This window comes from Coffea arabica, chromosome 3c (genome assembly GCF_036785885.1).
Source record: "Coffea arabica cultivar ET-39 chromosome 3c, Coffea Arabica ET-39 HiFi, whole genome shotgun sequence".
Lineage (NCBI taxonomy): Eukaryota > Viridiplantae > Streptophyta > Magnoliopsida > Gentianales > Rubiaceae > Coffea > Coffea arabica.
Window position 1 is genome coordinate 33896741 of NC_092314.1, and position 10215 is coordinate 33906955.

The 10215-nt window shown below is 34.8% G+C and overlaps 1 protein-coding gene across 2 annotated transcripts; it reads right to left on the minus strand.

The window, feature by feature from the left end:
* Positions 1 to 2637: 2637 nt before the first annotated feature.
* On the minus strand, positions 2638 to 9951 carry LOC140037694 (protein FAR1-RELATED SEQUENCE 5-like). Of its 2 annotated transcripts, none has more exons than XM_072082565.1 (8): positions 9755 to 9951; positions 7954 to 8019; positions 6714 to 6768; positions 3883 to 6025; positions 3419 to 3632; positions 3266 to 3346; positions 3049 to 3161; positions 2638 to 2885 (listed from the first exon to the last, which is right to left on the minus strand). In XM_072082565.1, exons 4-7 carry the CDS (start codon positions 6012 to 6014, stop codon positions 3159 to 3161), a joined length of 2430 nt encoding a protein of 809 aa, XP_071938666.1. In that variant the 5' UTR covers positions 6015 to 6025; positions 6714 to 6768; positions 7954 to 8019; positions 9755 to 9951; the 3' UTR covers positions 2638 to 2885; positions 3049 to 3158. The 2 variants fall into 2 exon arrangements, with proteins under 2 accessions (XP_071938666.1, XP_071938665.1); XM_072082564.1 differs by having other exon boundaries at positions 6714 to 6829.
* Between the last annotated feature and the right edge of the window lie 264 nt (positions 9952 to 10215).

A 10215-nucleotide genomic window follows, 5' to 3' on the forward strand; every position in this document is an offset into this window, starting at 1 on the left:
AACGGTGGTATATGAGTTGTCTACTATGATTGCGATGCAAAATGATTTGCATGTGCAATCTGGTCAATTTAAGAAGGAGACATCATTGCATAATAAGGATGACTTGCAAAATATAGAATATTGCAATGAAAGGCAGACTTGTGCTAGTCACTCTAGCATTAAAAATAAAGGCGGTCCTGTGGATGAAGAAATTGATCCGAACATCCATCGCTCACCTGTTGCATGTAAAGAAGAATCACTTGACACACTATTTGGTCCTAATCATTATAAAGTGCCACCTTTAGGGTCCCCTCCAGATAAATATGGTGTGTTAAAAGACTTTCGAAAAGGAGTGATGCACATGGTTAGTAAAAATCACAACACCCTTGTTAATTTGCAGATTGTGAAGAGCAATAAAAACGTCCGACTTGATGACTTGTTTGATCATTTGAGGGATTATTCTGATGGCGATAAAAAGGAACTAGTTGATATGGGAGACTCTTCCACTGCGTGTGAAGAACAGGAAGTAAGAGCATATTCAAGTTTTGCCTCTCTTATGGAACTAAGTGATGATATAGGTATCAAACATAATGCCAATGATATGGAGAACACATATTCAAGTCTTAGCAATAACACAACTAAGAAAAGGAAACTCAATAAACAGTCAGAGTTCAAAAATTATTTGCCGATTGAAGACAAGGTATGCAATATGGTTGTTTCATTTCAAATGATACATTTAACATATTACATCTTTATGATAAATATGAGAAATAATTATTACAGTTCATATGGTTTATTAAACAGCTTGCAGGGCAGGAAAGAATGTTAGCCGAAGAGTATATATTGCAGCAGTTTTCCAATGATAAAGCGCAAATCCTGGACTACATTTTTAATGAAAAATATAATCAGCAGTAACATATTTAAGCAACGCAATATTGGATTTTTCATATCAACTATTTTAGCATTAGCATTGTTATTAATTGTAGGATCAATTAACAATTATTTGCAGTGAACCAATTGTGCATATTGGACAAGAGTTTGCCTCAAGAAGTGATCTGGCATGCTTGAAACCGAGAACCTGGCTTACTGAAAATGTGAGTTTTCTAATGCTTAAAAACCTGAATTTTGAAGGTAGATATACCATCCAACATATGAATGGCAACACGGGGTAAAGATGAATTGTAATATATTTGCAGCCAATCAATCTTGTTGCAAACATGCTTCGGATAGACTTTGAGGAGAACCATAAAGATCAAACATATAACACATGGTACATGCCAACTTTCTTCATGGTAGGTTGACATATCATTAACGGATTATGTTTGTCATTAATTCATATTTTTTTGAAAATTTTGTGAATTGTGATAAAATTGTGCAGTGCAAATTACAAACTGCCGAACCTGACCTTACAACTATTTCAATATATTTTGATGCTGATAGATATGGAGGAGACATTGAGATGTGTGAGAAGGTTCATTAAATAATGTTTAAAATTTATGCATATTTTTTGGGTTTTAAACTAATTTTTATTAAGTAATTACATGTTCTTGGCAGATATTTGTCCCAATAAGTGAAGATAACCAACATTGGTATTGCACACTAGTTGACTTTGGCGAAAAGAAAGTGTACATATTGGATTCGTTGCCTAATTCAACAAAGCAACGAGGTGTTATGGTTAGAAAGTTAGTAAGTATCATTTTAAGTTGTGTAGCAAATAATGATACGGAAATTTTGTGTTACAATCGCGATTTTATTTTTGGATAATAGGTGCAGGATCTTGATACTGTACTACAGCACAAATTTGGGGATAAGTACAAGTTTCAGGCATCGTTATTTGAAGTTGACGAATCTGCTAACATTCCTAAACAGCCGAATGGGTAACTTTCATTAATTATGCTGTTGTGCAGTGCATTGGAATCTCTTCTCTCATTTATTGTGATGATTGATTTACATGCAGCTATGATTGTGGTGTATACGTTATTAATTTCATGAAGTCATCTGAAGTGGAACAAATGAGTTCACTCATGGTACAGTTTTGTAATTTAATATGCATTTTTTGTGGTAAATAATTTTAAATGTCATTGTAACCGTTATCTTTACTTGCATGGTTAACTCACTAATTCTATTATGGTGTCATGAATTTTCAGTTTCAATCCGAGACTGAACGTTTTAACATTGCAATGGAATTGGTCCTACACCGTAAGAATGCATGGGGATTTCTTCTACAAGATCATCTGCAGAGAAGATGAACAATACAAGTCTTCGTAGTTGGGAAAAAATTCTAATTTATCTTGGCTATTTCTAGCTGAATACCAAGTACTTTATAAGGCAGAAGAACGTGCTTTATATTTGCTATTCTCCTATCTTACTAAATGTGCTTTATATTTGAAGAGAGAAGCGGTACTCTCCCGAGTGCATATGACAAACACTAATTACTAATTAAAAGGAATCCGAACTAACCTAAGATCTCTGTATTATTTTCAACAATTACTACTTTAGACTATAGAGCCCCTCTTTGACTGAGAATTTTGTACCAAATACATAACGCAGGACCACCCACGACGTTAGTAGCCATTGGGTAGTCATGGGAGTTGCTAACATTAATAGTTTATCAAGTTTACTCGAGCAAATTCAACTTTCAGTTAAACATTATGCAACTTTCAGTTAAACATTTTGGCTTTGCCAATTTTGATTACTGAAAATACAAAAAATTCATAATCAAAGCGGGCTGAGTTCCAAATGGAAATTAACACGCGTGAGTTGTGACATCCTAGAAACTTACATAGGACATAGACACAGGAACAAATAGACCAAGAAAGTAGTTTTTTCCTTTGGTCGAGCATTCAATTTTTGACCAATTCTTCCATCCCTCTCTATCTCCCACTTATACTTTCACACTCCACTCCCTAAAAACCAAAAGAAATTCTGTTAATAACCTTGGATAATAGTAAATGATGACAAGAATAATAGTAAAACATATTCATGCTTCAAGACCCTAAGCTTTAGCAGCACAACAAGCCATGTGAGAGACATTTCTATAGTAAACCACCTGTACCAATTTTAAACTACCTTCGAAGAAACGTAAAGCATCCTAAAATTTTTGAGCAAAGTCCATCTGAAAAATCTGTACCCTCTCAAGAATAAAATTTCTTAATGGTCTTGGCTCAAATCTGGTTCATTCACTACAAAACCATCGCAAGATTTGTATTAAAAAAAAGCCACAACAACACATAATCATAGCAAATAGGTAACATAAAACTTAGGCCTCAAGAAGCAAAAAATGTACCTGGATATTTCCGTCTCCTAACAAGCTATTGTTTCGTACATGACTTTGGATTAATGAAGGATTGCATGCCCACATTAATGCCTATTCAAATGGAAATACAGCACAATTATATTTCATGTCTCGACACAAAAATAAAAGCAAGCTATATATTACCTGACCAGGAGGAATGATCTCAAACCAGTTACTATCCATTAGCTCGTTATTGCATCCATGCTGTGAATCTGATTGCAATAGGCCGTAGGATGACCCTACCAGGTTCGAATTTACATTGTCAACATAGTTGGGTGCTCCAACATCATCATAATTGTGAGTTTCATATGCATCTGTGCACACTTTAGTACATTTTCGTCTATCATGTCCAAATGACCTGCGGAGAAAAATTGCCAATCACAATCCATAAACATAAAGAATGAATTTATAAAGGAACATATGAAGTGTACATATATAGCTGACATTTTTGAAAAGAATATGAAGTGTACATATATAGGAACATAGTGTACATATATAGTTTTGACATTTAAAGGAACATAGTGTACATATATGAAGTGTCGACCATACTTGCAATTTTAAGACAATTCTAACCGTAGAATAAGACAATTTTAAGAGTAGACGATTACTTGCAATTTTTGCATTGTCGTCGCTTTCGCTTGTGAGTGGAATGTTGTGACTTTTGTCCCTTTGTAGCAACAACAATTGGATCACGAACATCAAATTCACTCCTCTTTATGGACTCATCCATCATATTATCCTTTTTTTTAGCTTTAATCACAAGTTCATCATTCACCCAAAGATTTTTGAAACGAGATGCTGAATTTATAATGCACTCTCTAGCTTCATCATATCCTTGCTGTGTCTTAACTGCATAAAAACACATTTGATTACTTAATGCACATAAAGCACCAAATCGAGCTGCATGAATTGCTGAATCTTCAAGTTGAATAGAATATATGTTTTTTTCGGCTGGCTTTGCTTGCTGAGTCCATCTAAACAGAATGCATGATTTAGGAATCTCGTCCATATCCTCAGCTTTCATAACTGCAAATGCATGGGAGCAAGGAATTCCATCTGACTCAAGTTTCTTACATGAACAATTAATGGTCCTTTCAGATTTATCCAATTCCACTTGCCAAGAGCAAATTCGATGCAAGTACTCAATGAATGTATATAACTTCACCTTATCTTGATCAACAACTGAAATGAGGCGGAGTGAGGCTTCAGCAGAAATTTCATCACGAATCTTGAAAAAAATCTTTCTTGTGAAAATGCTTGCAACATTTCCTTCCAATTCTCTCAAATGAGTAATTAGAACAGGAGATGACTGACTTGTGATACATTCTTCCTTGTGTTCATTCTGCCTAACTTTTGATAAAAATAGCTCAAATCGTTGAGCAAACGGGTAAAGTAGCATTTTGAATTGCAGGTACTTGTGCGCCGTAGCATTCAATTGCTCTGATCTTTGGGTTGATTTCATTCCAGCAAAAAAGTGTCCTCTCAAAAATGCAGCAGCCCATTTTTCCCTTTTGTTGTATAAATCCACAACCCATTGGTTATCTCTCAAATTGTGTTTCTCAACTAGCAAATGCCACCTTCTCTCAAACTCTTCATGGCTACAATTCATGTTCATAGCCACATCAAAATCTAGAACGAACCCCTTATTTGTATGGGTAACAACATTTCTTTTTAAATGCCAAGCACATAATCGGTGACGGGCACAAGGAATAACTGCCTTTATTGCATTTCTCATTGCACCATCCCCATCAGTGACCACTGAGCTAGGTGCCTTTTTTTCCATGGCCTCCAAAAATGTTTTCAATACCCACTTATATGTGTCCTCAGTCTCATCAGCAATCAATGCACACCCAAAAATTGTGGTAACATAGTGATGATTTACGCCGGCCAAAATTACTAGTGGCTTCCTATAAGCATTGGTGCGGTATGTAGAGTCAAAGACAAGAACATCACCAAAAGATTGGTAATCCAAACGAGATTGAGAATCTGTCCAAAAGAGTCGTATCAATCGCTTCTCCCCGTCAACGGCATACTTGTAAAAGAAATTTGGCTCACCATTCGCTCGACCATCCAAATATGCCAACACCTGAGAGGCATCACCAACTTGAATTGCATTTCTATGGAATTGATCAACAACATTTTGTAGATCCTTTTGTGTGTATCCCATTTTGTTGTGGCCCCCAGCTTGGTAAGCTTGCAGGTCCACTATTTGAGGAATTCGAATACCAACTCCATGCTCCAAGTCGGCTGGGTTGACATTCCTATGTGATCGAAGAAATTGTACAAATTCTTGATTTGCCAATTGGTGATTGTGATCCATACTAAACCGCTTAATCGTAAACTTCTGAATATCCTTGTTCCATTGCACAATTATAGTTGCCAAACAACCAACTCTTGTAAGACGTTTTGCCTCTTTCTTACGGTTACCTAACTTTAACCATTTGATATTTCTAAAGCCCTCTCTGTTGCATACCCATCGTTTGTATGTCACAATACCTTTCTGATCTTTCTTTTCATCCCGCTCTCTAATACCAAAACCAACCATTTTGCTATGACATAGGTAAAATTCTCTGGCATCTTCAACGGAATCAAATGTTAACAGTTGAATTTCATCAGAAGATAATTTGTCAAGCCGATCAACAATGGTTCTCCAACTCATACCACCACCAAGCTTGGCCGATTTGTTAGATAACTGTACTAACTCATCTACATGAGCTGTCATTTCTTCCATTTTCAGCATGATGCTAGAAGCTATCAAGTCAAAGATGCTATCATGTCAGTCAAAGACCCTATCAAGTAATTTTTGTAATGTTGCTTGAATTTCTGAGATTTTTACTTAAATTCTTTGCAATACAAATGAAAATATTACAACTTTGGACTCCTCCGGGAAGATACTATACTCAAGTTGATCATACCCAAACATTGGAATCTTACGCAGCCCATACCCAAAGATTGCTGAAAGTTATGTTAAATTGCATAATTCCCTTGGAACGACTAGAATTTAAGAGGGGAAGGAGAAAATTACTATCTAGATTCAAAAATAACTGAGTAACTATAGTAACAGTCCATTTGGCAATTAGAACTTTTAATTTTCTCACCCGTCAAGAGTAGCAATCATAACATACAAATTTCTCTTTGACATTTCACCAAACATCTTTTATGCATTCACAAATTAATCACATTTAACTTAAACGCCTAGTCTCAAGTCCTTTCCTAGATGTTTCATATGGCTATTAAGCATATTTTACCCGTAGACAATCAAAACTACAACCATTTCCTAGATCAATAAAAACGGACATTTTCAGGCCCAAAATTGCAATAAAATCTTCAAATTCTCAGCCTTGATTTCGCAAGAAAATCTTGACAAACAAAACAAATGAAAAATAAATAAATTACAGCAATATAGTCAAACGATTTCAGGTGGACATGATGGACTAACCTCGGCACTGCTCTCTTTGATTGGCTACCACCGTCGCAAAACCCTTTTGTTGTGTCTGCATATGGCAGCACCCAAAACCAACCGATCGATGAGAAAGGATAGAGGGAAAGTGTGAACTAAAGATGAAAATTTTGAAGTGAGAAATTTTATTCAATTGTAATCACCTATTGCTATGGACCAAGGTGGAAACCTTGGCCTGGGAATTCAATCGTATCATTGGAACTGAGAACTAAATAAGAAGAAGGCAGATGACTTTAAAGAGATAGGTGATACCCGAAAGTGTTTCAGAAACCCAAAACCGTTTTCAGGAACCGGAACATTTTTTTTAACTTAAATATGTACATTTTTAACTTTTAGTATTAGTAAGTTTGAATGAACAATAAGTAAATTTTGTCAAATAATAAGTAAATTAAATTACTCAAAGTGTAAATTTGTATTTCTGACTAAAACTTATCTTTCAGGAATATACTTACTAGTTTTAATTAAAAAGTTACTAAAGTTCATCAATAATTGCATGACACTTCTCCAAAACAGATTGACAATGCTCAAACTGGAATTTATTTGTACAAAAATTTCAGCTTCAACAAATATACTGGTCCTATCATGCTCATATGATTTAGGACTCATAGCTTCTTTTAATTTCAAGCTCTAAAAAAGGTTACAAGTGCTTTCCTTTACAAAAAGGAAGTGCCAAGAGCACATATAGACGATCATCTTAGTGAAATAGTACTATAAAAACCTACAGGTTCACAGTACCGTACAATATTTTGGGCAAAATACCAACTGACTGCATAGACAATGCCTACTATGGACAAAATGGAAGTTACTCAACTGGGAAGAGTCTCCCACAAAATGGGAAAACTCTGGACTGTGGACTGGGATGGCAGCAATCTGGTCTTAAAGCAAACAAAGAAACATGCATGAAGGAACCTTACCAACCATGTTGCAAAAGGAAAAGGATCAAGAAATTCTCCGACAAGAGAAACAACAAATTTTGCATAGAGTTCAGCAATGTTAAAAAATGGCCAATGCTCAAAAATTAAAAGAATGATTGTGTATTCTGTTTTTCTAAGCAACAGTAGTCCATAAATTGACCAGAAATCCGAGAACGATGATAATGCAATTAAATAAACAAAATCTCATCTTGTCAATCACGTCTTAAAAGAATAACTTATTTTGCAGGATGACAAAAAGGCTTCATAAATATGAAAGAATCTATAGTGATCTATCCATGACATACCAAGAACGATCCCTTGAGCACCTCTGTAGTATGAGCTTGTCAAGGTCCTGAACCTCTCTTGTCCAGCTGCAAAAGGTGTCATGAGCCCATCAGATCACGGAGAACAAAATATGCAGTAATAGGACAGTGGAAATAAATAGCAAGAGGGGCGCACTATCATCAGAAAGTAGTAGCTTGGATTATTTATGAAAAAGGAGGCTATGCTTATTTTAAGTCATGAATCAAGGATCCCAACAATAAATTTCCATTAGCAGCACTAGGAAAAAGAGGAATACAAACCCAAATTGGGTCTGATCATGGTGAAGTAGTACTGATTGTCAGTTTCTAATCTTAAGGAGGAAGAAGTTGCATGATCAGCTGCGATGGCAAGACGAAACCTTCTGACAGATAAGAAGATTTACATATAATAACAACTTCTGGGGAAAATGTTAATTAGGATGGCACGGCATGTTGAGAACAGTAGTGAAAGTACAAACATTTGACTTGTACTAGGTAAAGCGCAAAATGTCCTGCTGTATTTTGTGAAATTACAGCTAGTTCTATGTCCAAAGAGATTTACCACTTGAGCCTATGATAGGAAAAATAAATAAATAAAAGTTAAGGTTTATCATAATTTGTTACTGTTTGTCTATATGGATACACATAACATGTTTATTTCCTTTATTTTATATCATTTTCCTAATTTATCGTGTCTCTGGTAAATACAAGTAACATCTGTTCTCTGGTATAATCTCATCATTTGACTCTCATCCAGGGACACTTTGTGCGTGAACTTCTGATTGGTACCTATCTAAGGCAGGACTAAAACCAAATTTGATCCAATTTTGGTTTTGTTTCTTTTGCTTTTTTTTTTTTTCCTCAATTGAGTTATTCAGCTCTTTACATGATGACAGATCATTCAGTGCCTAGAACGCTGCATTTGTGCTGACAACCTATTACTTTCCTGAAATTTGTGCGTTCTAGAGTCTCTGTAATTTGGTTGGAAGTGCCCATTAACTATTTTCAGAAAAGAACTTACTTTTAAACCTCTGTAAACCTCCAAGCAAGATGCCTCTGTAGAGAATCTACCGACGGTTGAGTCAAAAGATTTACCATTTACTGACCCAAGAAATTACTGAGTTGTCACGAATTTTTTTTTGAATCCGAGAAATTAATTTCTTTCTGCAGCAATAGTAATCTACATGCAAGAGTTTGATGTTTATATACATCATATATATGTATATATATTCGAACAATTCATGGGCTGTCATGTTACATCAATTTAGTTACGTGCTAGTCCAAGAAACTTCATCACGACAAGTGTTAAAGGATGCTTATATATATATATATATATATATATATATATATAGGTAAGGTCTTTTCATAGTTAGTTTTCTCTGCTTTCTTGCCATGTTTTCGTACTAAAATCTGCAGTAAAATTACAATAATGATCCTCAAAGCTGAATGGGGGTATGAAGGTTGTAGGTGACGCTTGGAAATTAACTAGAAACAGTACATGCTGTCTAATTAAGGCCTTAAAACAAAAAAAAACTTGGACTTCTTGATTCTTTTGCAAACGGACATTTGATAGCTAGCCCAAATTTCTCTTTGACATTTCACCAAACATCTTATATGCATTCCCAAATTAATCACATTCCAGAATTAACTGCTTTTGCCATAAATGCCGACACCCTATTATGTTTCACATACAGGGTCTAAGTCATTTCCCATACATTTTTCAAGTTGACAATCAAATCAAATGAAAGATAAACAAATTAAAGCAATATAATGAAGCGATTTTCAAGCAACATGATAGTCTAACCTTTCGGCTGATATTTTTTATCCGCTCTCTTGCTTGATACCACCACCCAGCCTTAATAAAATTCTCAACCTTTTTGTTGGGTCTGCATATGCCCGATCGATCAAGAAGTAGAGATGGAAAGTGTGAACTGAAAAATTTTGCAAGGAAAAAATTTCTATTCCATCGTGTCCTGAGGTGCGAAACCGTTTGGAGAGGCAACCAAAAGTTGAGGCAAAACCGTTTTAGAAATCGGTGGTTTTTTACTAAAATATGAAAATTTTTTACTTTTAGTATTAGTAAGTTTAATTTAAACTAAAGTAAATTTTGTCAAATAATAAGTAAATTAAATTACTCAAAGTGTAAATTTGTATTTCTGACTAAAACTTATCTTTTAGACATATACTTACTATTTTTAATTAAAAACTTACTAAAGTTAATATTAATTATTTTAATATAATATTTAAAAAGTCGCTAAAAAATTC

Excerpts from the sequence above, each read along its gene's own strand:
- LOC140037694 (XM_072082564.1), bottom strand. The coding sequence starts at position 6,774 with ATGCAGACACAACAAAAGGGTTTTGCGACGGTGGTAGCCAATCAAAGA. Across the intron at positions 3,633-3,882 it reads CGACAATGCAAAAATTGCAA|GTCATTTGGACATGATAGAC; the intron begins GTAATCGTCTAC and ends TTTTCTCCGCAG. Across the intron at positions 3,347-3,418 it reads AGATCATTCCTCCTGGTCAG|GCATTAATGTGGGCATGCAA; the intron begins GTAATATATAGC and ends CCATTTGAATAG.